A 27,945-nucleotide genomic window follows, 5' to 3' on the forward strand; every position below is an offset into this window, starting at 1 on the left:
GTCCACAGGGCAGGCCCTCCCCACATCCCCCGGCCCACCGCCTGCAAATCTGCACTGACTTTGGCAGCAAATTGAGAGGCCCCTTGCCCTCCAGGATCTCGGTGTGTGATGAGGACAAATTCCGCCACAACGAGTTCATAGGGGAGACGCGGGTGCCCCTCAAGAAGCTGAAGCCCAACCACACCAAGACGTTCAGCATCTGCCTGGAGAAGCAGCTGCCGGTGAGTGGGCCACGACCTCCGGTCTTGGGCTCCGCAGCCGTCCAGGGCCCACCCTGCCGTGAGCACAGGGCCAGGAGCATTTATTGAGCACCTACTATGTGCCTGGCACAATTGCAGATGCTGGGGAGACAGATAAATCTCCCTGCCCTCATGAAGTTTGGGTGGGAGACAGACAAAAAATGAAATAAACGACCCAAACAGATAGTCTGTTCAGCAGGGATCAGGGCCGAGAAAAAAAGCATGAGAGGAGTCAATGGGTTAGACGGGTGCTCTGGGAGGGCTCACCCAGCGAGCAGGGAATATTCCAGGCAGAGGGAACAGCAGGTGCAAAGCCCTGTATGGAAAAGCGCCCAGCATGTGGGAGGCACAGGCGAGAGGTCAAATGAGAGGGGCAGAGAGAGTGAGGGGAGGGGGTCCTGGGAGCTGAGAGCAGAGGTTGGGGGTTGGGGATGCTGGGAGGACTCTGGCCTTATCCCTGAGTGAGACGGGCCACAGGAGGGTGCTAGGCAGGGGCCAAGGCCTCTGAGGACTTAACAGGCTCCTCAGAATGGGAGGGAGTGGAGGGCCAGGGCGGGGAGACCAGCAGGGTGGAGGGAGGAGCAGGACCCAGGCCTAGGCGGGGCAGCAGTGGAGGCAGGAGAAGGGCTGAAGATCGGTATCAGGCCTGGGGCCCGAGCACCTGGGAGGATGAAGGGTCATTAACTGGGATGCGGAGGACCATGGGAGGAGCAGCTGGGGATGCTCGGAGCACAACTGGAACATGTTAGGCGTGAGGTGCCTGTGAGATACCCAGAGGAGACAGAAAATCATTCTTTCCTAGAAATTGCAATTGTTTGAAAACGTCAAAACCAATTTTGCCCCCGGGTCGTCTGCAGCAGCTGAGCCCTCCCAGAGTCTCTGAGCAATTTTCCCCTCCCCCTTCTCCTCCCCGTTCCTTCCCCTCCCCAGGCCTGCCTTCACCCAGTTCAAAAGGGCCAGGAGGGGTTGGCCAAGAGGTCCAAGGCCTGGGACCCTAAGAAACCTATGCCTTCAGGGACTGCATGGTGTTCAGGGCACAGTCCCCTCCCCCGGACAGTTCCCTACCAGAGGTCTGGGCAATGGGAAAAAGCTCAAGAGGGACAGTCCAGCAGCTGTCCCCCGAGGGCCTGTACCCCTCCCCCATAGGGCCCCGAGACACATGCTTAGCAGCCTGGCCTGGAACAAGTGACCTGAGGTCAGACCTCCCTCCCAGAAACCCAGCTCTGTCTTTTTGCATAAGTTGAGCAAATTGTATTCCATTGTCACGTTCTCTCCCACTCATAGATATTTGTGTGATGGAGACAACCCTTCTAATTTTATTATTAGTCACTAACCATAGGTGACCCAGTTTCTCCAAATAATATATGTCACTTATAAAAGGCAACACCAACTCCTGCTGGAGTTGTGTTTCTGAGTTTTGATCCCTGACATAAACAAACACCTGTGTGGTGTGTGAATTGTGTGTGAGCAGTGTGTGAGAGCGTGGAATGCATGTGTGAGCACCTGTTTCATGCACGGGGCGGGGGGTGCGTGAAAGCATGCATGCTTGTGCAGCAGGTGTGATCAGGGACTTGCTTAGCCTTGCTTGAATTTGCTAGGATCTCACTGGTCCAGTTCAGGGACCCACAATGACAAGGGTACAGTTCAGAAAAATCAATCGGCAGTGAAGTTTCATTTTGATGATACCTTTCAGATTTTACATAGCCTTGTAAACCTTATTCATTCTCCGTAAATACTGAACGATGCCCAGTTCAGTGGTCTGCATGTGAAACAATCCAAAGTATATCCTACCCTAAAAAAACAGCTGAAAATATCCCGGCTCATTTATACTGTTTAATTTTCACACATCACAGCTGCCACAAGAGCCATGGTTTAGTGAGGCTGTCATACACAAAGCGCTAGGCCCGAGTGGCAGGTAGTTAAATCTCACCCGCCTCCCCTGAGCCACGGGTACAGGCTGCCTGAGCACTGTGTTGAGGAGATACTGAGGCTGCATTTGAGCTCCGGGTGAATTCAGTCATCAGCTAGCCATGTCTGCTCTGGGTGTGGGAGTTGGGGAAGATAGTCGTTCTTCACCTAACAGGAGCCCCATCTACAGAGAGGTGCAAGCATGGCCCCTGCCCAGGAGGGGCCACGTAAGCTGCCCTTTTAGTGCCAGGCAGTGAACAGTCCAGAGCAGAGGGACCGAGTGCAAGAGGAGCCTGGCAGAGAAACCTAGGAGGGGCCTTGGGGGGTCATAGGGCTCAGGCTGGGTGGACCGAGGGTAAAGGAAAGGGGTTCCAGGTGAGTAGCAGCTGGAAGGTAGAAACAGGTGGTCTCAGGAGGGTGAGGAATGGTCTCAGTGGGCTGGCTGGGGTGGGGAGGCCACACAGTGAGGCCTGGAGTTGAGGTCTGATCCGAGGCAGGCGCTAGGCAGGGCAGGCCTAGGCCACACCCCACCTGCCTCCTAGCTCCCCCTGGGGTTGGGAATGTGCCTAAGACGCTCCAAGAAGCACCTTCCAGGGGGCCAGGGCCAGGGTGACCCCTCACCACCCAGCGGGCTCCGTTTGGCCTGGGCCTGTGGCTGCAGGAGAGGTGGGAACAGGCAAGGACAGCTGAGTGACCACCCACCTGCCCCACAGGTGGACAAGACAGAAGACAAGTCCCTGGAGGAGCGGGGCCGCATTCTCATCTCCCTCAAGTACAGTTCGCAGAAGCAGGGCCTGCTGGTCGGCATCGTGCGCTGCGCACACCTGGCTGCCATGGACGCCAACGGCTACTCAGACCCCTACGTGAAAACGTGAGTGTGCAGCCCAGGCCAGCCGCCTCCTTCCCCACTTCCTCACCTCCAGGGACTAGGGAGGTCCATGCGTCGAGATCAGGAGTCCGTGTGGCAAGTAGTTGTGTGAAGCACAGGGGGTGCTGTGCCCACGAGGTCATGCTCTTCTGCGCTCTTTGGGCAACTCTGTGGGTTGAGTCTGGCCAAACCCATTTCTCAGATGAGGAAACCAACGTCCATAGCAGTTGAGTGGCAGCCCAGTCACACAGCTAGAGAGCAGTTATCTCCTGATGTTTGGATCAGGTCTCTCTGTGGTCACGGGGCCCAGGAAAGGCTGTGAGCAGGTTGGAGGAGGGGACAGGAGGCCAGGAGATCCAGTGAAGGGACTCCATCAGGACTTAGGGCTGGGCACATGTGGGCAGTGCTCTACGGTACCACAGACACAGACAGGGGTCCACCAAACCCTGACAGGTGGGGCTTCTGGTAGCACTGGGGAGAGACTTAACTCAGGGGCCCCAGAGCTGTGAACCTGGGTCAGGACAGGCTGTGATCCTAGCTCAGGCAGGAGCTGGTGGCCATTTGGAGAGGGATAAAGCCTGTGTTTTGGTGACCACCGTCTGTGCTTCAGTGCGCTCCACAAACAAAAGATGAACGTAGCGAGGTTGTCTTGAAGGGTAGGACTTGGGGAGGAATTTGGCTCAGCAGAAAGGAGGTGTTTCTGCTCAGGGAAAGGGACAGAGGATTTAAGATAGTTCAGAAGGAGGGATGGTTCTGGCCTCAGGAGACAGTAAGGAGGCCCAGGTGACAGAGGCCATCACAAGGACTACTGGTTTTCTGCTCAAAAAACAATGTTGGGACCCAACTTCAACCATTAGCAAGACAGTGATTTCCAGTGGATCAGAGACCACTGGGAACGGAAATGCTGTAATAGCTCAGAAGACAATTAGACTCTTTAAAGTGGAGGGAAAGTAAGTGATACTCGGTAACCTAGAAAGATGCGTACGCCCTGTGGCCGCATCATTTCCCTTCCAGGTCTGCGTCCTAGAGACCCAGGCCCTGGCATAAAGCTGCTTTTGCAGCATTGCTTGATAGCAATAAGATGGAAATAGCCTAGTGTTCATTAGCAGATTAATAAAATGTGGCATCTGTGTACAGTGGAGTACTATGCAGTTGAAGTGAATAAATGAGGGAGGTGAATGAACGTGGACAGAGCTATGCTGAGCCCAAAGCAAACTGTAGTGGGGGGGGGGCACCAGTGTGATACTGTAGTGATTGTCTCTGGGGAGGGAGGACGGTGCCTCCACCTGTAACTGTGATGCTAGAGGGTTTTTTTCTAATTTTTATTTATTTTTGGCTGCGTTGGGTCTTCGTTGCTGCGTGCTGGGCTTTCTCTAGTTGTGGCGAGCGGGGGCTACTCTTTGTTGCAGTGCACAGGCTTCTCATTGCGGTGGCTTCTCTTGTTGTGGAGCACGGGCTCTAGGTGTGCACGCTCAGTAGTTGTGGCTCACGGGCTCTAGGGCACAGGCTCAGTAGTTGCGGTGCACGGGCTTAGTTGCTCTGCGGCATGTGGGAGCTTCCTAGACCAGGGCTCGAAGCCGTGTCCCCTGCTTTGGCAGGCGGATTCTTACCACTGTGCTACTAGGGAAGGCTGGTGTGAAATTTCTAAATTGGGCTCAGTTCCCACCTGCCAAGTTGATAGGAATTCCAGGGTCTCATGCTGTGTTACCCAGAAAATAGGGTCTCACCTCGTACAACAGAGGGTCCAGCCACCTCCCACAGCCAGGGAGAGGTAGCCCTGGTGGGGCCTGTCCACCATGCCTGGGGCTCCCCCGCCACAGGTGTGGTAGTTGCTGGGCCCACCCTCCAGCCATGGGCCGGGTCAGCGTGGCCTTTCAGACAGGCAGCTCTGTGCGTGGCCCCGTGTATCAGAGGGAGGCCCCCAGCAGCCTAGAAACCCGTACATCTGATTGAAATTCCCTGGGTGAGCTGCAGGGGCTGCTGCTCAGGCCTCCTCAGGGCTCCCTATCTCTGAAAGGCCCCTTCATGGACCGTGGGCCTTCTCCTTGCTAAAAGTAGGGGAAATAAAGGCACAGGTGAGATTCCGAGCGGAGCATCTGGGGCCCTGAGAAGAGAGCTACATGGAAGTGCCCGGTGGAGGTGGAGGATGCTGAGGGGCAAAGCTAGATGGGCCAAGGCCTTTTGTCGGCACCCTTATTTTTATAAACCTCACCCCAGATGACAGCTACCTCAGTTTCCCCAGGCTGGAAGCTGACCCCAAATCCAGTTCTTCAGGGTCTGCTGATAGTTAACAAACAATCATCAGTAACACATACCGAGTAATTGCTGGGTGCCAGGGCTGTGCTAGGCCTCTTTGAAGCCCCCCAGCAGCCCTGTGCAGTACTTACCATCTCCATCTCACACCCAGGGGCACTGAGAAAGCTCAAAGCAACTTGCTGTGCTGCCCTGGGCAACCCCTTCCTTCGCCAGCCCTCTGCTGTCTCCTAGGGGCCTCACGTGAGCAGCAGTTGCTGTGCAGAAGGGACCAGCGGTGGCACTGGTAGGGAGGCTCCCTGAACCCTGGTGGCCAAGGCAGGAGGGAGTGCTGATAGGGAGGGTGAGCAGCCATGGGCGGGCCCCTGGAGCGTGGCCAGGGTGCACTTCTCGCCCACAGAGGCCACGCTCCCTCAGGAAGCTCCCCTGCATGCAGTGGTGAGGTGAGGCGAGAAGGGACTCCAGGCAGGGAGACAGCATAGACAAAGGCCTGGGGGCAGGACAGGGGATGACCCCTAGCTGGGGCCTCGTGAGGATCACTAGACGGACACTGGCCGTGCAGCGCTGAGGGAGCCTGGGATAGCTTCCCTTCAGGGCCTTCCGGAGGCAGGGCTGGGAGACACTCCCCCTGTGCAGGACCGCCCCCATCCCTCCTCCTCGCCCCCAAAGTAAAACAGGCAAAGACGAGTCAAGAAGTGCGTGGAAGCTTGTAAGGAACGCAGAAATTCACCATCTCTGGGTTAAGGGTTTAAGGGAACCCCCAACCTATTTAAAAAGTCATCTTTATTGAGGTATAATTTACATCCAGTAGATTTCTCCCCTTTTGAAATGTGACTGACTGAAGTATACAATCTTGTCACCACCACCATGGTTAAGATCCAGATACCATCACCCCAGAAAGGTCCCCGGGCCCCAGTCGACCATTTGACTTGTTTTCTGTCGCGACAGTTTTGCCTTTTCCAGACTGACTTATAAAGGCAACTCCTACATAACCTAATGCTCTGGGGAGCCAGCCACGTGGTGCCTGAGCCCAGAGTTCGGTCTGTAGGTCTGCATTGCCAAGTAGTCGTCCGTCAGGTCACTTCCTGTTGAAGTGCGTGGGGGCTGGTCCCAATTTCTGATGGCTGTACAAAGCTGCTAAGGAACAGGCTTTTGGGCAGACCTGTGTATTCATTTCTTTCTCCACCCCCAACTTCTGTTAATACATATTTTCTAGTGTTTCTATAACGAACCAGTATTTCTTATGTAATAACAATCACAACTTTTTAAAAAAGTGCACAGAAAAGCAATAATAAGGTACCACTTTCTATGTTCACGGATCCCACCCAGTGCCAGGCATCAATTTGGGTACCAGGAAGCTGGTGGTGGGTGAGACAGATGTGGTCCTGTCAGCAGGAGCAGGGCAATTGTCACTAGTGTCCATGCAAGGACAGGGTAAGAAGCTTTGCAAAGGACAGGGCCTGGCTTCTGAGCACCATCCCTGTGCGGAGCAACTGTGTGACCCTGGGTGAGTCCCTCCACCTTTCTGAGCCCCAGATGAAGACTGCTGTTCTGCATCAAAGTCTAAGGAGCTGATGCCCGTGGAGGGAGCTGGCCCGCAAGCAGGGCTTCCCTCCTTCCCTTCAGGAAGCACTGCTGTCACTGCCCAAAAGACCTTTTTTCCTTCCTCAAAGCTCCAGTGAGGTAGTGGCAATGGTTGTACAACTCAGCTACTATGCTAAAAACCGCTGCGTTATACACTTGAGAAAGATGAATTTTATAGCGTGTGAATTCTATCTCCATAATCTGCTATTACAAAAAGAAGAGCTCTAGCAAGGGACCAACTTTGCTAAAAATGTTTTTCTGGTGGGAAATGAGAGCTGTGAAAATTAGACTTCCAGAAATAAAGAAAATTCTCTTTCCTAGGGGATGGAGGGGCTCAGTGATGTCAGGAATGGGCTGTGAACAGAGGTCCAGGTGATGAAGGACCCACTTGCTTCTCCCACTGCACTGACTGCTCACCTTTGTCACAGAGTAGTGCTGGGGACATCCGAGGGTTAGGATGAACGGGAGGCCTGGGAATCTCTCTTCCAAGCCCTGCTGGCTCCATGTGTGCTCAGTATCTTCTCACTCTCTGCCTATTGATTGGTTATAATTCCAGATACCTGAAGCCAGATGTGGACAAGAAATCCAAACATAAGACAGCGGTAAAGAAGAAAACCCTAAACCCAGAGTTCAACGAGGTACGAGAGGCTGGGGAAGCCATGAGCCACTCTCTCTCCCTCAGGACAGGGGACCCCGGAGGGACTGGGTTTTTCAAGGGTCACTGTGGGAGCTGGAGGTTGGAGAGGGACTGACAGGAGAGCCCCCAGCCGTGAGGTAGGAGGACTGGTGGGAGAAGTGAGGCCAGGCTGAACCAGGCCAAGGTGGTGCAGACAGAAGTGAGGAGCGGCCTGGAAAACTCTTCGGAGGATTGAGTTGATGGGATTGTAGCCATGTTAGATGTGGAGGGGGTGGTGTGAGGATGTGAGCGGCCCCAGGAAGGTGGGGGCAGATAGATACCCAGGTCCTCAGCCCAGGGGGTGGGTGCAGCCAGAGAGGAGCTCCAAGGAACGAGATGAGGGAGGGGAGCCTCTGACAGAGCCTGAGTGACTCGGGTGCAGGCAGAGAAGGCCGAGGAGGTGCTGCCAGGGAGCGAGGGGGACACCAGATGTTGAAGGATCCTGGAAACTGGTGGGAGAGGGTTCCACAAAGAAGGGAGTGGTCAGCAGAATCAGACCCAAGAGAGATCAAGCATGCCAAGGCCGCCAAGTGTGCGCTGACTTGCAGTAAGGAGACTCTTGAGGATCCTGAGAAAAGCAGCTTCAGTGACAAAGGGGCAGGTGGGTCAGAGGGAAGGGGACCCTGAGGATCTCAGCTGGGCTCTCAGATGGAAGTGGGTGAGATGGGCGAGAATCCATTATCATCCACTGCTGTGCACTGCCCACCCTCCTGGCCACCAGCCGACTTACAGGCCTTGTGGCATTGGTCCTGACACTCCCCTTCTGGCCACCAGGAATTCTGTTATGAGATTAAGCACGGGGACCTGGCCAAGAAGACCCTGGAGATCACCGTTTGGGATTATGACATTGGAAAATCCAACGATTTCATCGGTGAGAGGACACAATGGGAATGCTCTTTAGCAACATGCCCATCCTGGGTTCAGCAAAGGGCAGGGGCCCTGAATCAGGCCACAGTCCTGCCTTCCTGGCCTGTGGGGAAAGTTGGGGCCATAGACATGATCCAGCCTGACCCCATGTGACAGAGAAAGAGGCCCAGAGAGGGAAAGAGGCCTGGCCAAGTCACACAGCAGTCTGTGGTGGAGCAGGGGTAAGAGGTGATGATGGTCAGCCCCTCAGGCTGGACTCTGAGCCCTTGTGGCCCCACATTTGTGGTGGGCTTGGTGGCTGTGCAGTGGAGCTGCCCTGGCACCAACACAGCCACTGTGCTGCCCCGCAGGTACTGCTCTGGTCCTGGGTAAAGGAAGAGCAGGATCCCTGGGCCCTGACTGGGGGAGTGGGGGCTCCACGGTCCACCCTCAGAGCAGGTGGGCAGGGAAGAGAGTCTGGCCGTGGAGCACAAAGTCTGGGAGGGGTGCCAGGGGGTACTGGCTCCAGAGAGACCCTGAGAGTCAGAAGTCACCGTGTCCTGGCTGCCTCTCGGCTCCCCTCTGCAGGCGGCGTGGTTCTGGGCATCAATGCCAAGGGCGAGCGCTTGAAGCACTGGTTTGATTGCCTGAAGAACAAGGACAAGCGGATCGAGCGCTGGCACACGCTCACCAACGAGCTCCCGGGGGCCGTGCTCAGCGACTGACCCACCCCACCTGCCCGCTGCACCCACCCCTGCCCGGCCCAGCACAGGCCTGGCCCTGGGCTTCCTCAGCTGCCACTAAGGGCCTCGCCCCCATGTTTGGGGAGATCCAGGACGCCTGCTTGGACACAGAGCCACTGCAGCCCCCGCTTAGAGGCCATGAAGGCCCAGCCCCTCCGAGGGACAGCGAGGGGCAGAGAGCTGGGCCTGCTTTCGCCCCCCTGGGGCCTGAGAGGGCCAGAGGTGGAAGAAGAGGACCCTGGCCTCAGCACCCACCCGGAGGAAGCAGATGGGGCTGTCCAGAAGACAAGGACCCTACTAGAGGTCAGCAGTGAGTCGCAGGGGCCTCCAGGCTGAGAGAGCGGGGGTACCATCAGGGAGAGGGGCAGTAAGAGAAGAAGACTTTGGGCAGGGGCAAGACAGGACGCTGAAGAAAGTTCATTCCCAAGAGGAGATTCTGACTACATCTGCTCATCTCTGGCATGACCGGGTGGCGGGGGGGGGGGGGGGGGAGTTGGCCTGAGAGCCAGGAGTCTGGTAAAGATCCTGGAGCTCCCAGTGAACGTGGGCACAGGCCAAGCGCTTCACTCAATGATCCCACAGGCCCCTGGGGATGAATGAGACCCTGGGCCTGCCCTCAGGGAGGTCCCCATCTAGTCAGGGAGCTAGAAACAAACCATTACAATGGGGTTGTGAGGAATGCCAAGGCCAGCCTGACCCACCTGCACGTTCTGTGGACTCTGCTGACTCGGCTGGGAGAGCAGGGAGGGGTTCCTGGAGGAAGTGATGCTTTAGCAAGGCCTTGAAGGGTGAGTGGCGTTTCTAGGCAGACAAAGGGGAAAGAGCAGTGTAAGCAGTGGGAACCATATACAAGGCCTGGAGGGGAAAGGTGATTTGGGCCAGGGGCACTGCTCTGGGAGAGGGAGCAGGGCTTGTCAGGGGCAACAGCACTCAGTCCTGCTCCCACCCCACCCCTAGCTGCCAGGCCAACTGGGCTTGTAGACATAGGGGGAGTGGCTTAAACTGATGTTGTTGCACGGTCAAGTTCAGTTCTCAGACCCAGCTCTCCTACCTTTGATCTTTCTCCTCCTGAGGAAGCTGGAGGATGGATCCTGCCTCTCACTCCAAGCTTAAGCATCAGCTCAGCTGCAGTCAAGAAGAGAGTGAGTCTGTTTTTCTTTGCATGAAAAGAACCAAAAAGTCCTCCTTGTCCTTACCCTCCTCTCCCCTTCCCCCACCCCCCCCCACCCAGGGCCCTTCTGGGTTCAGGGTTGGGAAGTGGGGAGCCCCAGGTGGCTGCCCCTGCATCCTAGCCCTACTGAGATCCCTTTCAGGAGTACTCAGCAGCAGTCCAGGTCCTTGTTTCTGGGAAGGGCTGGTTCTGTCTTCCAGAAGCTAAGAGAGAGCCCCCTGCACCCTGGGTGAAGGTCTCCAGGAAGGGGTTGAGGGCATCAGAATCTTGGGCCCAGGCTTGAAGCCCCAAACTTTTCCTGCCAACTAAGGGGCCTTCAGGAACGCTGGATGAACAAATGCAGAACCCAGGAATTTCTGTGCTCAACCCATCACTGCACTGATGGGAAACAAAGCCCAGAGAGGGAAAGTGATCTACCTGAGGCCTTCCAGCCCTACCACAGCTGGGGCAGACCAGGTTCCATGGCCCCACCACCTCCAGCCCAGAGCTCTGGACACCACACCCACACCAACGCTTGTACAGGGCTCACAGGGGCACTGGGGCTAGACCTTATGCTGCAGACAGGCTCACAGGGGCACTGGGGCTAGATCTTATGCTGCAGACACAAAGCACATTACCATCTGAGGCCTGGGGTGATGATGTGAATCCCACCAAGTGCCCATCAGCCTTTTTCCATTTTGCAGGGGAAACAGGACTCCAGCCCCCATACAGTACCTGGCAAACTTCGCTGGTCAGGCAGTCCTGGTTTTCCCTAAGGAGGCTTTGGGTGTGGTAAGGGTTTTACAACCACTCGTCTTGATGACTCTTCACAGCCCCGTGAGATGGGTCTAACTGCCATCTGACGGATGAGGAAGGGGAGTCAGAGAGGCTGAGTATTTACGAGGAACCTCGTGTCTGGGTGAACGCTGGGTTATCGTCTTAGCTTTGCCTTTTGGGTGGGGGGCAGGTTTCTCATTCAGAGAGGAGCTTCACAAATTCCCTGTAAACACACGGAAATGCTGAATGGCCAAGTTAGAAGTACACCTAGAGCCTCACCTAGTACAACTTCCTTGTTAGACACAGGGGGAAACTAAGGCCACTTAGCGCCACTTACTCGCGCCACAGAAGTAGCAAGCAGAAGGGGCCTACACAGGACCCAGTGGGGATAAGAACCCAGGACACCTGGCACCTAGTCCAAGGCCTTCTACTGCCCTAGACTGTGCAAGAGCAGATTTGGTCCTTAACCATGGTCCCAGCTGACCACAGGGACAGTCAGCTGGGAGGTGGGGCTCCTGGACAGCTAGCCCGAGTGGAGGATGGGGCACTGGGTAGAAGACCTCCCAGGGAGAACCTTCACTAGGACCCTGGCACTGTTCTGGACCCCTTGCAGGTTCTATCTCTGTTTGTTAGAGAAAAAGGCGCTTTGAGAAGCTGCAGTGTGAGCTCTCCCTTTGACCCCAAGCTGGCATCTTTCCTCTGGTCCCTCAGCCCCACAAAGACGGTGAATTTGACGCCAAACAAAACAAAGTCATTCCAAAGTCAGATGTCAATAACCAGGGGGTCACCAGGTGTGGCATCCACCGCCACCCCCACCCCCCTGCCTAGTCTCAGCACCCACCGCCACCACTAGCCGATCCCCCACGGGCCCGTCTTCCAACCCTGAAGCAGTAACCTCCTGACCTCTAGTGGCGAGAGCGAGGAACTGCATCTCCTGGCCCGAGCATGTCCTCCCTTTGTTCGTTCTCCAACCGAGAGAACCTCCCGATGCATGGACTCTGGCTGTCTTCGACGCAGACTCGTGCACTGCTTACCACCGTTTTGCTATCATGTGACGGCTGCAGAAACAGTCCTGAAACTGCAGCCCCACACACAATTTTTGTACTTTTGTCTGACCTACCCGAAGGTGTCCTTTTTAAGTCTTATTTGTTAATATTTATAATGACATATAATCCAAAGTAAATGGAAACGTTCATTGTGATCATATGGGCTTGGGAGACTCATCTTAATAGATTTGAATGGGTGAAGAGGAAAGAACGAGAGCCCAGCAACCAGGGCTTATTCTGCACATTGTCTCGTTTACTCTTCACCAAGAATCCATTTGAGGTAGGTGCCCATGTTACAGATGGGTAAAATATTTGTGCAGAATCACAGCTGGTTAATGACAGACCAGGATTCAACTTATGCCTCAAGACATTTTATGCCATGTTATCATCTACACATCCAACCAACAGCTGTGGAGTGTTAACTCCAAGGCCACCCACTGGTCTAGGCACCTGGGGCAGATTCATCAGCAAGACAGTTAATGAACATAAACATAACATGTTAAAAGATGACAAGGGAAAAAAAAGGCATGAAGGAATCCTGTGGGCAGGGGAGGCTGGGCTTCAATAGGGAGATGTGGTGGGCCTCCAGAGAAGGTGACTTTTGAGCTTAGACTTGGAGGAGGTCAAGGGGGGAGTTCTGGGGAGACTTTAAGTGCTCCAAGTGGAGGGAACAGCCAGTGCCCCTAGAGGTGGGGGCAGGCTTGGTGTGACAGGAACTGCAAGGAGAGCGATGTGGGTGGAGCAGGTTGGGGCGAGGAAACAAGGGTAGATGAGAGCATAGGGAACGGGGGACCGGATCAAGGACGACATTATAAAGTCTGTGGCTTTCACTCTGTGTGAGATGGGAGCAACCCCAGCTTACCTGTGAACAACCTGTGGTCTGCGGTAATCAGGCCCAGCTTGGAGGTCCCTCTGGTGGTGGTGTGCCTGTGGGTCCGGGGTTCGAGGTCAGTATCCAGAGCAGAGGTGGCTGGGTCCTAACGAGAAACAGCTGTAGCATGATTTTGGTCAGTGTTCTGGCCAACCTCCCTTAGCAACCGCCTCTGTGCTGGCCTAATTTTCCAGGCCTTCCGCCCATTCTCTGAAGTACCCAGTACCCTTCCAGTGCATTCCTTTTCTGCTTACGTTAACTAGAGTCGGATCCTGTTATTTTCAACAGAGGAACCTGCCTGGTGATCTGGTGCAGTCTGATCATCTAGGTCTCGAGCGTCACCTCTTTGTGAGGCCTGTCTTGACAACCTCAGTCACTTTCTCCTGCATCAGCCTGCTTTCTTTTCTTCACGGCACTTACCATCAAAATCACCTGGTGTATTTGCTCATTCCTTTCTCCCCTCACTAACCTTCATGAGAGTAAGGGCCACACCTGTCTTGTTTACCACAGTAACCCCAGACCAGGACTGAGCGTAGGGCAGGCCTCGAGTAAGTATTTGTTGAATGAATGGATGAAAGCTGCCAATGTGGACATTGTTTGAAAGGAGCTAAGTCCATGAGTCTGGAGCATGTGGTTATGAAGATGACGGGTCCAAGCCCAGGTGAGTATACACAAAACTCCTGTTAGCTCCGAAGACTTCTGGGGTACAGATGAGAAATGACCCCAAGTACCACAGAGTTCCCTCAGTAGGGAAAGGGAGAGAATGAGAGGAGGAAAGGAGAGAGAAAGAGAGTGGGAGGGTGATCAAGATGGCAGAGTAAGAGGATGTAGAGCTCACCTCCCCCCCACAAATCAAAAAATACATCTACATGTAGAACAATTCTCACCAAAAACTACGTGGAAACTGGCAGAAGGACTCCTCTACAACCAAGGCTGCAAGGAAGATTCCCCCATAATCCCATCCCAGGTAGGATGGGAAGAAAAGCACCGGGTCGAGACCTGTGCCCCCAGGAGGGAACTAAGAGGTACAGGGAGATGATACAGGTGGACAGTCACCCTGGGGAGTGAGCAGGTTGAGAGACAGACTGGGCATTCTAGTCCTGCGGTCTTATACAGAGGAGGCAAGGCCCTTTGGCTGCCTGGAGAACAGCTGTGACACACAGAAAGGCTGGAGAAGCCTAGACTGCACTGGCGAGGAGTACGCAGTGCTGGCCTGCCACCAAACAGGGCGGAGAGAGGTCTGCCCTAGCAGCTGTCACCTTGCCACTCTCTGACCCAAGCTGAGTGAACCCCCGGCCCCACTCACTCCACACCACAGCCTGGCGCTGAATCTAGGGCAGCCACATCCTGGGGAAAGACTCGATCTAGGGACACAGAGGTGACCCACGGGCCTGGGGTACGGTACAGGCTGAGTGACGGCCATTGCTGGCGCTTACTCAGCGCCACAGAAGTAGCCCAGACTTCTCAGGACAGTGCAGCCACTTCGATTCCTGCAACCACAATGCCATGATCCCCAAGCAAATGCTCCAGCCCCACCCACTCCGTGCCACAACCTTACATTAGAGCTGAGACCACCGCAATAGGGGAAAAGACAACCCTGATCTGGTTCTGAGCGTGACTGCAGATACCTACACAAGCAGCACATTGGACATCTCTAAGCACACAAACCCTGCTTATTTCAGCACTCCCCTCCTTCGGGGCAAAGGTTCCAGTGTGGGGAGAAGGAAAAACACACACTTGAAGGGAACAGAGCCAGCTCCAGCCCGACCCTCAGGGCTTCCACTCCAGCAGCTTGGGAGCAGACCCCACCCAACAGGGTGGCTGTGGCCAGTGAGGAGACAGGAAGTCTCGCCTCACACCCTGCACAGTCTTTGGCTCCTCCAACGCCAGCCGCACCCCCCTATCAAGGTGGTAGTTGTCATCACATCCTGAGGAAAGTAGTGGGCTGGCATCCACATCAAATTCAACCCACACACCAAAGATGTTAGGCGCACACAGTCTACACAGGGATGTTCCCACATAAAAACACCCCTTCAAGACCATAACAGATAACTGTTGCACCTAAATTCACAGACAGAGAAAGTTAAGTAAAATGAAAACGCAGAGGAACTACTCTCAACTCAAAGAGCAAGAGAAAACCCCTGGAAATAAATAATGAAAAAGAGATAATCAATAGACAATGAATTCGAAAAGTTGGTAATAAAAATGCTAACTGAATTAAGACAGTAGAGGTAAGCACAGATCATTCTACCAAGGAACTAGAAATTTAAAAGACCCAATCAAAAATTGATAATTCAATCTCTGAGATAAAAAGCACTCCAGAAGCAATGAATAGCAGACTAAATGACACAGAAGAATGCATAAGTGATCTGGAGGATAGAATAACAGAAATCACCCAATAAGAACAGAAGAAAGAAGAAAGCGGGGGGGAGGGAGGGAGGGAGAAAACAACATACAAGATCTATGGAATATAAAATGTGCCAATATTCACATTATAGGGGTTCCAGAAAAAGAAGAGAGAAAGGGATCAAAAATGTACTTGAAGAAATTATGGCTGGAAACGTCCCAAACCTAAAGAGGGAAACATATCCAATTTCAGGAAGCAGAGAGAGTGCCAAACAAGATGAGCCCAAACTGGCCCACACCAAGACATATCATAATTAAAATGGCAAAATTAAAGATATAAAGAGAGAATTCTAAAGGCAGCAGGAGAAAAACAGAGAGTCATATACAAGGGAATCCCCACAAGGCTATCAGCTCATTTCTCTGGAGAAACTTTGCAGGGCAGAAGGAAGTGGCATAATACATTCAAAGCCCTAAAAGGGAAAATCCTGCAACCTAGGATACTCTATCCAGCAAGATTGTCATTTAGAAGAGAAGAAAAGAATTTCTCCGACAAGCAGAAACTAAAAGAATTCAGCAATACTAAACCTACCTATCCTAAAAGAAATGTTGAGGGCTTCCCTGGTGGCGCAGTGGTTGAGAATCCACCTGCCAATGCAGGGGACGCGGGTTTGTGCCCCGGTCCGGGAAGATCCCACATGCCACAGAGCAGCTGGGCCCGTGAGCCATGGCCACTGAGCCTGTGCATCCGGAGCCTGTGCTCCGCAACGGGAGAGGCCACAACAGTGAGAGGCCCGCGTACTGCAAAAAAAAAAAAAAGAAACGTTAAAGGGTCTACTCTAAATGGAAAAGAAGAATCTATAGGAGAGGGAAAATCCCAATAGGCAAGGCAAATATATAGTAAGGATTAAACATCACTTAAATAAGCCAGTACTTAGATTTTTTTTTAATTTTAAAAAGCAACTACAATAAACAGTAAAGGGATAAGCACAAAGGTATAAAATGATATCAAAAACTCAAAATGTGGGGGAGAGGAGTAAAATATGTAGATTTTTTAGAATGTTTAAACTTAAATGATTATCAGTTTAAAACAATTAGATATAATTACGGGTCAATATATATGAACCCCATGGTAACCACAAGTCATAAACCTACAATAAGGGGCTTCCCTGGTGGCGCAGTGATTAAGAATCTTGCCTGTCAATGCAGGGGACACGGGTTCAAGCCCTGGTCTGGGAAGATCCCACATGCCATGGAGCAACTAAGCCCGTACACCACAACTACTGAGCCTGTACTCTAGAGCCTGCAAGCCACAACTACTGAAGCCAGTGCACCTAGAGCCCGTGCTCCGCACAAGAGAAGCCACCGCAATGAGAAGCCCGCACACTGCAATGAAGAGTAGCCCCGACTCGCTGCAACTAAGAGAAAGCCTGTGCGTAGCAACAAAGACCCAATGCAGCCAAAAATAAGAATAAATAAATAAATAAATAATTTTTAAAAAAGAAAAAAAAATCTGCCTTCCAATGCAGGGGACGCTGGTTCTATCCCTGGTCAGGGAACTAAGATCCCACATGCCACAGGGCAACTAAGCCCGCACACCACAACTACTGAGCCCACACGCCGCAACTAGAGAAGCCCACGTGCAGCAAGAAAAGATCCTGCGTGCCGCAGTGAAGATCCCACGTGCCACAACTAAGACCCAACGCAGCCAAATAAATTTAAAAAAAAAAAAAAAAAGACAAAGTGAGGGGATGCAAAAAGATATTTCATGCAAATAGAAACAACAAAAAAGCAGGGGTAGTGACACTCATATCAGACAAAATAGACTTTAAAACAAAGGCTACGGACTTCCCTGGTGGCGCAGTGGTTAAGAATCCGCTTGCCAATGCAGGAGACATCGGTTCAAGCCCTGGTCTGGGAAGATCCCACGTGCTGTGGAGCAACTAAACCCATGCGCCACAACTACTGAGCCTGCGCTCAAGAGCCCGTGAGCCACAACCACTGAGCCCACGTGCCACAACTACTAACGCCCACGCACCTAGAGCCCATGCCCCGCAACGAGAAGCCACCACAATGAGAAGCACGCACACCACAACGAAGAGTAGCCCCTGCTCGCCACAACTAGAGAAAGCCCCCGTGCATCAACAAAGACCCAATGCAGCCAAAAAAATAAGTAAAATAAATTTTAAAAAATAAAAAAAAATTTTTTAAAAAGGCTATAACAAAACACAAAGAAGAGCATTATATAATGAAAAAGGGATGAATACAAGAAGAGGATATTATACTCATTAACATATAGGTACCCAATACAGGAACACCTAACTATATAAAGCAAATACTAACAGACACAAAGGGAGAAATTGACAATAATAGTAGGAGATTTTAACACCCTACTGACATCAATGGACAGATCATGCAGACAAAAAACAAAATAAGGCAACAGAGGTCTTAAATGATACAACAGACCACTCTGAAAAACTAGAGGAAAAACTTAGAGGAAAGCATTTCCTCTAAATTCAGGAACAAGACAACGATGCCCACTCTCACTGCTTCTCTTAGCATAGTATTAGAAGTCTTAGCCACAGCAATCAGACAAGAAAAAGAAATAAAAGGTATCAAAGTTGTAAGGAAAGAGGCAAAACTGTCACTATTTGCACATGACATGATACTTTATATAAGGAACTCTAAAGTCTCCACCTAAAAATAAACTATTAGAATTAATAAATGAATTCAGCAAGGTTGCAGGATATAAGAGTAATATACAGAAATCTGTTGTGTTTCTACACACAAATAATGAAACATCAGAAAGAAAGTTTTTCAAAATCTCACTTAAAATCACATCAAAAATAAATAAAATACCTAGGAATAAATTTAACCAAGGGTGTGAAAGATCTATACTCTGAAAACTATAAAACACTGATGAAAGAAATTGAAAATGATTCAAAGAAATGGAAATTTATCCTGTGCTCCTGTATTGGAAGAATTAATATAATTAAAATGACCATACTACCCAAAGCGATCTACAGATTCAATGCAATCCCCATCAAAATACCCATGACATTTTTCACAGAACTAGAACAAACAATCCTAAAATTTATATGGAACCACACAAGACCCCCAATTGCCAAAGCAATCCTGAGATAAAAGAACAAAACCGGAGACTTCAGACTATACTTACAAAGCTCCAGTAATCAAAGCATCATGGTATTGACACAAAAACAGACACAGTTCAATGGAGCAGAATAGAGAGGCCAGAAATAAACCCCCATACCTACAGTCAATTAATCTACAATAAAGGAGGCAAGAATATATAATGGAGAAAGGACAGTTTCTTCAACAAGTGGTGCAGAGAAACCTGGAGAGCTGCATGTAAAACAATGATATTAGAACATTCTCCCATACCATATACAAAAATAAACTCAAAATGGTTTACAGACCTAAATGTAAGACCTGAAACTATAAGACTCCTAGAAGAGAACATGGGCAGAACTCTCTGACATAAATCGTAGCAATATTTTCTTGGATCAGTCTCCGACAGCAAAAGACATAAAAGCAAAAATAAACAAATGAGACCTAATTAAACTTAAAAATTTTTGCACAGCAAAGGAAACCATCATCAAAATGAAAAGACAATCTACAGAATGGGAGAAAATATTTTCAAATGATGCAACTGACAAGAGGTTATATCCAACATAAAGACAACTCATACAACTCAATATCAAAAAGAACAATCTGATCAAAACATGGGCAGAAGGTACTTCCCTGATGGGAAATAAAAACAACTAAAAAACTAAAAACAGATCCAGCAATTCCACTCCTGGGTATATATCCATAAAAAATGAAAACATTAATTCGAAAAGATCACCCCAATGTTCACAGCAGCACCATTTATAATAGCCAAGACATGGAAGCAACCCAAGTGTCCATCAATGGATGACTGGATTAAGAAGATGTGGTGTATATATATATACACCGTATATATATGGAATATTACTCAGCCATAAAAAGAATAAAATACCGCCATTTGCAGCAACATGGATGGACCTAGAGAATATTATGCTTAGTGAAATAAGTCAGACAGAGAAAGGTAAATACTATAGGATATAACTTATATGTGGAATCTAAAAAATAATACAAATGGGGACTTCCCTGCAGTCCAGTGGTTAAGACTCCACACTTCCACTGCAAGGGGCGTGGGTGCGATCCCTAGTTAGGGAACTAAGATCCTACATGCTGTGTGGCGCAACAAAAAATAATGATAATAATACAAATGAATGTATATGCAAAACAGAAACAGACTCACAGAGAAAACTTGTGGTTACCAAGGGGGAGGGGGAAGGGGGAGGGACAAATTAGGAGTATGGGATTAACAGATACAAACTGCAATATATAAAATAAAGACGCAACAAGGATATACTGTACAGCTCAGGGAATTATAAGCATTATCTTGCAATAACCTATGATGGAATATAATCTGCAAAAATACTAAGGTACTATGCTGTACACCTGAAACAAACACAATATTGTATATCAACTATACTTCAATTAAAAAACAGAAAAAGAAAAAAGAGTGAAAGGAGGAAGAGAAAGGAAGAGGGCTAAGGGGGACTAAGGAGGAAAAGAAGGGAATGGTTGCAGAAATGGGCCTGGGAAGGGCCGAGAAAACAGGCAGGGGTGAGGAAGGCCAGCTCCACTGCACACTCAGAGCCCCAGGGGAGGTGGCAGCCCAGGATGGGCAGAAGATATGGCTTTCCTTATTATCCAGTGGTGGGGGAGAGTGCTCCAGGCAGGGACTGAAGGGGGATCTAGAAACAAATCACACCAGGAGGGTCATGTCCCCACATCCATGGCCAGCAGCAATGGGCACAAGGAAGCAGACTCATGGTCCCGTGCAGCCAGGGTTGTAGTAAACATCCTGATCACTAAGATTCATTGGGGCATGAACAGGCAATGTGTTAGGCTCTTTATGGGACTGTTAGATCATCTCCTGGTCAGGAAAACTGTACAGAACAAGTCTGGAGATGGAGGTGTGGCACTGGTGGCAAAACTAACATAAGGCGCAGAGGCTGTGAAAGGTCCCTGGGATGCATGAGACAGGGACAGGTGACAGTTGGAACGTGGGCAGACGTGCTCTTCTGGGAGTGGGACCACCCTCCATGGACACTGAGGCCTGGTCAGGGCATTGTTTCCTCAAAAGGGCACCCTGGACAGCCCCCAAATCTCCAGGGTGCTCCAGCACCAGCAGAGGCTATGGTGGACTCTGCTCTCCCCCTAAATATTCCACCACACTAAAGGCAGCAACCCCACACATCTGCCCCGACAAGCACAAGAGGAGGGAAAAGGAGAAGGACTATTTGGGGGCAGGCAATTTGTTCCTGTGCGACTTCAATGTGAAGGGAATCCTTGGGACCTCCCTGGTGGTCCAGTGGTTAAGACTCCACGCTTCCACTGAAGGGGGCTCAGGTTCGATCTCTGGTCAGGGAAATAAGATCCCATATGCCGAGTGGCTCGGCCAAAAACAAAGGAGTCCTTAAGGACACGAAGAAAATAACTGACCAGACAGGAGGTGCCAGAATTGCAATATCAGCAGCAATAACACCCATATATAGAGTGCATATCTACACACAGCATATCTATATACTGCATATCTCAGTAAGATATGCTGACTGCTCTACATGTTATACTCATCTAATCCTCATAATTATATCTCAATCCCCATTTTACAGATGGGAAAACTGAGGAACAGTGGAGGATGCCCAAGGATAATTAAGGGGTAGAACTGGTATTTGAAGACTTGTAGCTCCACAGTCCATACCCTATTTCTATACTATGCAGCTAGATGAGGGAGATGGTGTTGCCAGACCTGGTAGAAGACTCTCAGGTCCCACCAGGTCCCTTGCAGGTTAGGTCCCACTCACCACCAAACTCCAAAAACTAGCAGGGTCTCACTCTGCTGAGGAAGATTATCCAGGGCTCCCCCTCATGGCCCTTGCTGTCAGTCTCGACCGAATGCAGCACTCATCTTTGCCCAATGGATACCCATCTGTCACAAGCCCCAATTCCCCTCTGTGGGTTTCCTGGCCACAGCCAGGTGAGATCTGTTATCTGGAGAAGATGTGGAACTAACTGGGGAACACTTGTGTGGCTTCCCAGGAGCTGTGAGCCAATGTGAATTTACTGCATTATGGGAAACAGAAAACTGAGAAACCAAGATCTCTCAAAGCCTCCTCTCCACTACTCTGCACTCTCCTCCATCCTACTGCCTTTCTCAGCACACTCACTTTCTCAGATGATTCAACAACACATAAATCATCCAAAATAGTAGCCTAGCACCAGGTTGGAGTGGCTTTCAACTTGGGTCTCCATAGGTACCAAAGAATGTTTTCTGACTCTTAGTTTAGCTTCTCTGGACAGAAACAACTTAGTCCAGGTTATGACTCACCTCCTTGGGTCAGAGAGCCCAAGGGTGAGGTCACAGGATAAAACCATGCCTGTGGGCAAGGCACACAGGGTCAAATGTGTCTTTCACAAGAAGTCCCTGAGCCAGTGGGAAATGAGGAAGGAGAGGTGCCAGCTCAGGGAAAGAAAGGAAGCCAAAGAGCAGTGCCAAAGTATCCTACGACAGCAACCATTCAAACAGAAAAAGCTAGTATAAACAGCCAAGAGCAAACACTAAAAAAACAAGAAAATGACCTAAGTGATCAACAAAGAGTGAATAAATTCCATTATGGTCCATCTGAAGGCTAAAATATCACGCAGCTGTTCCCATTTTTAATTATGAACACAGGTATCATGGAAATGTGTGACAGAAAGTGAAGGGAACAAAGGATTAAAATTTAGTGCAGATGCAATCCTTTTCATTGTCAATGTTTTCATTGTGGTAAAATATACATAAAATCTATCATTTTAACTATTTATAAGTTTACAATTCAGTGCCATTAAGTATATTACGATGTAGTGCAACCATCAACACTATTTCCAGAACTTTTTCATCATCCCAAACGGAAACTCTGTATCCATTAAACAGTAACTTCCCATTTCCCCCTTACCCCAGCACTTGGTATCCTCTATTTCACTTTCTGTCTCTGTGAAATTGCCTATTCTAGGTACCTCATATAATTGGCATCACATAATATTTGTCATTTTATGTCTGGTTTATTTCAGGATATTTCTAAGTTTCCTCCATGATGTATCATGTATGAGAACTTTGTTCCTTTTTATGGCTGAATAACATTACATTGTATTAATATATCACATTGTGGTTATCCATTCATCTTTTGATGAACACTTGGGTTGATTCCACCTTTTGGCTATTGTGAGTAATGCTGCTAGAAACACTTTTATTCAAATATCTGAGTCCAGTTTTCAATTCTTTTGGGTATATACCTTAAGAGAATTGTTAAAACATATGGTAAAGCTACGTTTAACTTTTTGAGGAATCAAAAACTGTTTTCCATATAGCAGCTACAACATAATACACTTCTACCAGCAATGCAGAAGGGTTCCATTTTCTCCACATCTTCACCAAAACTTCTTGTTTTCTGTTATCATAATAGCCATCCTAACGGGTGTGGAGTGGTATCTCATTGCAGTTTTTTTGTGTTTTTTTGTTGTTTTTTTTTTTGTGGTACGCGGGCCTCTTACTGTTGTGGCCTCTCCCATTGCGGAGCACAGGCTCCGGACGCGCAGGCTCCGCGGCATGTGGGATCTTCCTGGACCGGGGCACGAACCAGTGTCCCCTGCATCGACAGGCAGACTCTCAACCACTGCGCCACCAGGGAAGCCCCTCATTGCAGTTTTGATTTGCATTTCCCTCATGACTGGTTATGTTGAGTGAGCATCTTTTCATCTGCTTATTGGTCATTTGTATACCTTCTTTGGAGAAATGTCCATTCAACTCCTTGGCTCATTTCTGAATTGAGTTGTTTTTCTGTTGAGTTGTAGAGGTTCTTTATATGTTCTGGATATCGATCCTTTATCAGATATGTTATTTACAAATAGTTTCTCCCATTCCATTAATTGTTTTTTTACTCTCTTGATAGTGTCCTTCGATGTGCAAAAGTTCTTATTTTGATGAAGAGCAATTTATTTTTTCTTTTGTTCCTGTACTTTTGCTGTCATATCTAAGATATCATTGCCAAATTCAATGTCATGGTTTTCGCCTATGTTTTCTTCTAAGAGTTTTATAGTTTTAGCTCTTAAGTTTATGATTTTCATTCGTTTTGGATTAATTTCTCTGTATAATATGTGGTAAAGTTCCAACTTCATTCTTTTGCATGGGGATATCCAGTTTTCCCAGCAACATTTGTTGAAAAGATTGTCCTTTTCCCACTGAACTGTCTGGCACCCTTTTTGAAAACCAACTGACCATACCTGTGAAGGCTTATTTCTGGGCTCTCTATTCTATTCCATGGGTCTATATAGGGCTGTCCTTATGCCAGCAGCATAGTGTTTTGATTACTGTAGCTTTGTATTAAATTTTGAAATCAGGGATTCTTGATTTCTCCAAGTTTTTCTTCTTTTTCAGAATTGTTATGGCTATTCCGAGTCCCTTGAGATTCCAGATGGATTTTAGAATGGATTTTTCTACTTATACAGAAAAAAAAAAAAAGACACTGGAATATTAACAGGGATTGGATTGTATCTGGAAATCACCTTGGATAATATTGACTCTGTAACATTAAGTCTTCCAATCCATGAAAAGGAGATGTCTTCCATTTATTTGTCTTCAATTTCTTTCAGCAATATTTATAGTTTTCAGTGTACAAGTCTTTCACACTTTTTTTTTTTTTTTTTTTGGTCTGCGTTGGGTCTTCGTTGCTGTGCACGGGCTTTCTCTAGTTGCGGCGAGCGGGGGCTACTCTTGGGGGCTACTCTTTGTTGCGGTGCACGGGCTTCTCATTGAGGTGGCTTCTTTTGTTACGGAGCACAGGCTCTAGGCACGTGAGCTTCAGTAATTGCAGCATGCAGGCTCAGTAGTTGCGGCACACTGGCTCTAGGGCTCAAGGGCTCTAGAGCACAGGCTCAGTAGTTGTGGCTCATGGACTTAGTTGCTCTGCGGTATGTGGGAGCTTCCCAGACCAGGGATCGAACCCATGTCCCTTGCATTGGCAGGCAGATTCTTAACCACTGGCCACCAGGGAAGTCCCTCACACTCTTCTTAAACTTATTCCTAAGTACTTGATTCTCTTTTATGCAATTGTAAGTGGAACTGTCTTCTTAATTTCCTTGTCAGATTGTTCATTGCTACTTTATAGGAATGCAACTTATTTTTGTATGTTGATTTTGTAACATGCAGCTTTGGTGAATTGGTTTATTAGCTCTCACAATTTTTTGTGGAATTTTTAGGGCTTTCCAATATAAGATCATGTCATCTGCCATTGTAAATCAACTTTTTATACTCCAATAAAAATTTTTTTAAAAAGATCACGTCATCTGTACACAGAGGTAATTTTATTTCTCCTTTCCAAATTAGATGCCTTTTATTTCATTTTTCTTGACTAACTGCTCTGGCTAAAACTTCCAATACACTTGTCTTCCAGTGTTGAACAGAAATGGCAAAAAAACAGGGACTTCCCTGGTGGTCCAGTGGTTAAGACTTTGCCTTCCAGTGCAGGGGGTGCAGGTTCAATCCCTGGTCTGGGAACTAAGATTTCCACATGCCACGTGGCTTTTTAAAAAAAAAAAAAAAAAAAAAAGGAAGAAAGAAAGAAATGGCAAAAAAGGGCATCCTTGTCTTGTTCCTGACCTCAGGGGAAAAGTTTTTAGTCTTTCACCTTTGCTCTTATTATGTTGTAGTTTCCTTCCATTCCTATTTTACTGATTTTTTTCTTTTTTATCATTAAAGAGTGTTAAATGTTGTCAACTGCTTTGTCTCCAACAACCGAAGGTATTTTTCCTTCATCCTGTGAGTGTGGAGTATTATACTGATTGATTTTCTTTGTGATTTTTTAAATAGAAGTATAGTTGATGTACAATATTATATATTTTACAAGTGTATAATATTGTGATTCACAAATTTTAAAGGTTATGCTCCATTTATAGTTATAAAATATTGGCTATATTCCCTGTGTTGTATGATATATCCTTGTAAGTTATTTTATACATAATGGTTTGTACCTCTTAATCCCCTGCCCCTATATTGCCTTTCCTGCCTTCCCTCTCCCCACTGGTAACCACTAATTTGTCCTCTGTATCTGTGAGTCTCTTTCTTTTTCTTTTCTTTTTTTTTAATTTACTTATTTTTGGCTGCATTGGGTCTTCATTGTTGTGTGTGAGCTTTCTCTAGTTGCAGCGAGTGGAGGATACTCTTCGTCACAGTGTGCAGGCTTCTCATTGCAGTGGGTTCTCTTGTTGTGGAGCATGGGATCTAGCTACACGGGCTTCAGCAGTTGAGGCTCACAGGCTCTAGAGCGCAGGCTCCGTAGTTGTGGCGCATGGGTTTAGTTGCTCCGCAGCATGTGGGATCTTCCCAGACTGGGGCTCAAACCCATGTCCCCTGCACTGGCAGGTGGATTCTTAACTACTGCGCCACCAGGGAAGCCCTGTGTTTTTGTTATATTCACTAGTTTGTTGTATTTTTTAGATTCCACAGATAAGTGATATCATACAATATTTGTCTTTCTCTGACTTACTTCATTTGGCATAATACCCTCCAAGTCCATCCATGTTGTTGCAAGTGGCAAAATTATATTCTTTTCTATGGCTGAGTAGTATTCCATTGCGTGTGTGTGCGTGTGTGTACCACATTTTCTTTATCCATCATCTGCTGATGGACATTTAGGATACCTCCATATCTTGGCATTTGTAAATAATACTCCTATGAACATAAGGGTTTCAAATTAGTGTTTTTGCTTCTTTCGGATATATACCCAGGAGTAGAATTGCTGGATAATATGGTAATTCTACTTTTAGCTTTTTGAGAAACCTCCATACCATTTTCCACAGTGGCTGCACCAATTTACATTTCCAACTACAGTTTAAGAGGGTTCCCTTTTCTCAAAATCGTCTCCAACACTTGTGTTCTTTTGATGATAGCCATTCTGACAGATGTAAGGTGATGTCTCATTGTGGTTTTGACTTGCATTTCCCTGATGATTAGCACATTGAGCATCTTTTCATGTGCCTGTTGGCCATATGCATACCCTCTTTGGAAAAACATTGATTCGGGTCTTCTGACCATTTTTTAATTGGGTTATTTAGGGTTTTGTATATAACTGATTTTCATGTGCTGAGCCACCTTTGTATTCCAGGAAAAAACCTAACTTGTCATGGTGTATAATCGGTTTATTGTGAGGCTCAAATTAGTATGCTAGTATTTTCCTAAGGATTATTACATCAATATTCATAAGAAATATTATCTGTAGTTTTTAGTTTCTTTGTCTGGATTTGGTACCAGCGTAATACTGTCCTCACAGAATGAATTAGGAAGTATTCCCTCCCCTTCAATTTTATGGAAGAGTTTGAGAAAGACTAGTGTTAATTCTTCTTTAAATCTTTGGTAAAATACACCAGTGAAACAATGTGGTCCAGGGCTTTTTTTGTTGTTGTTAGGAAATTTTTAATTACTGATTCAATTTCCTTACAAGTTATAAGTCTATTCAGATTTTCTATTTCTTCATGAATCAGCCTTGGTAGGTTGTATGTTTCTAAGAATTTGGCCATTTCATCTAGATTATCCAAGTTGATGGTGTACAGTTGTCCACAGTACCCTCATAGTCCTTTTTATTTCTGTAAAATTGGTAATGTCCTCCTTCATTTCTGATTTTAGTTATTAGAGTCTTCTTTTTCTTAGTCAATGTAGGTAAAGGTTTGTCAATTTTTTTAATCTTTTTGAAGAAGCAATTCATGGTGTCATCTTTTTTTTTTTAACGTATGCATTTACAGCGATAAATTCCCTTCATAGCACTGCAGTTCCTTCATTTCTTACATTTTGGTATGTTGTCTTTTCATTTTCATTCATCTCAAGGTGTATTCTATTTTCCCTTGTGATCTCTTCTTTGACCCATTGGTTGCATAATAGTGTTAAAATCCACACGCTTGTGAATTTTCCAGTTTTCCTTCTGTTATTGATTTCTAGTTTCATTCCATTGTGCTTAAAGGTTATTGGTATGACTGAAATCTTGTTAAATTTCTTAAGGCTTTCTTACCTAATATATGGTCTATCCCATGAGTTCCATATGTACTTTGGAAGAACGTGTATTCTCCTGTGGTTGGTTGGTTAGGTCTAATAGGTTTATAGTGTTGTTCCAATTCTCTATTTCCTTATTGATCTTCCTGGTTCTACTATCTGTTACTGAAAGGGGGTATTGAAGTCTCCATCTATTACTGTAAAACTGTCTATTTCCCATCAATTCTATTTTTACTTCATATATTTTGGGGCTCATTTGTTAGGTGCATGTGTTTATAAATGTTATATCTTCTAGTTATATTGAAACTTTTATCAACATATAATGTCCTTTGTCTCTTGTAATCTTTTTATATTTAAGTTCTATTTATTCTGACAATAATGTAGCCATCCCAATTCTCTTATGGTTACTATCTGCAGGGATTATCTTTTTCCATCCTTTTATTTTATTTTCATTCTCTTTTGTGTCCTTATACCTAAAGTGAGTCTTCTATAGGTGGCACATATATGGGTC

At 47.9% G+C, this 27,945-nt stretch overlaps 1 protein-coding gene across 3 annotated transcripts in view; it reads left to right on the forward strand.

The window, feature by feature from the left end:
* The window catches only part of DOC2B (double C2 domain beta), a 30,462-nt gene extending 14,328 nt beyond the window's left edge, over positions 1-16,134 (forward strand). The window contains exons 5-10 of one of the 3 annotated variants that reach the window (XR_009560503.2): positions 95-221; positions 2,861-3,018; positions 7,409-7,490; positions 8,303-8,399; positions 8,963-10,259; positions 15,460-16,134. Coding sequence is in view for 2 of the 3 variants with exons in the window: in XM_060291246.2 (XP_060147229.1) it covers positions 95-221; positions 2,861-3,018; positions 7,409-7,490; positions 8,303-8,548 (613 nt within the window). In the remaining variant the exon portion in view is untranslated. Of the gene's footprint in view, positions 1-94; positions 222-2,860; positions 3,019-7,408; positions 7,491-8,302; positions 8,564-8,962; positions 12,249-15,459 lie in introns of those variants that run through there. The other 2 variants (XM_030861886.3, XM_060291246.2) reach the window with 2 other exon arrangements.
* The last annotated feature ends 11,811 nt before the right edge of the window (positions 16,135-27,945 follow it).

This window comes from Globicephala melas, chromosome 20, assembly GCF_963455315.2.
Source record: "Globicephala melas chromosome 20, mGloMel1.2, whole genome shotgun sequence".
Lineage (NCBI taxonomy): Eukaryota > Metazoa > Chordata > Mammalia > Artiodactyla > Delphinidae > Globicephala > Globicephala melas.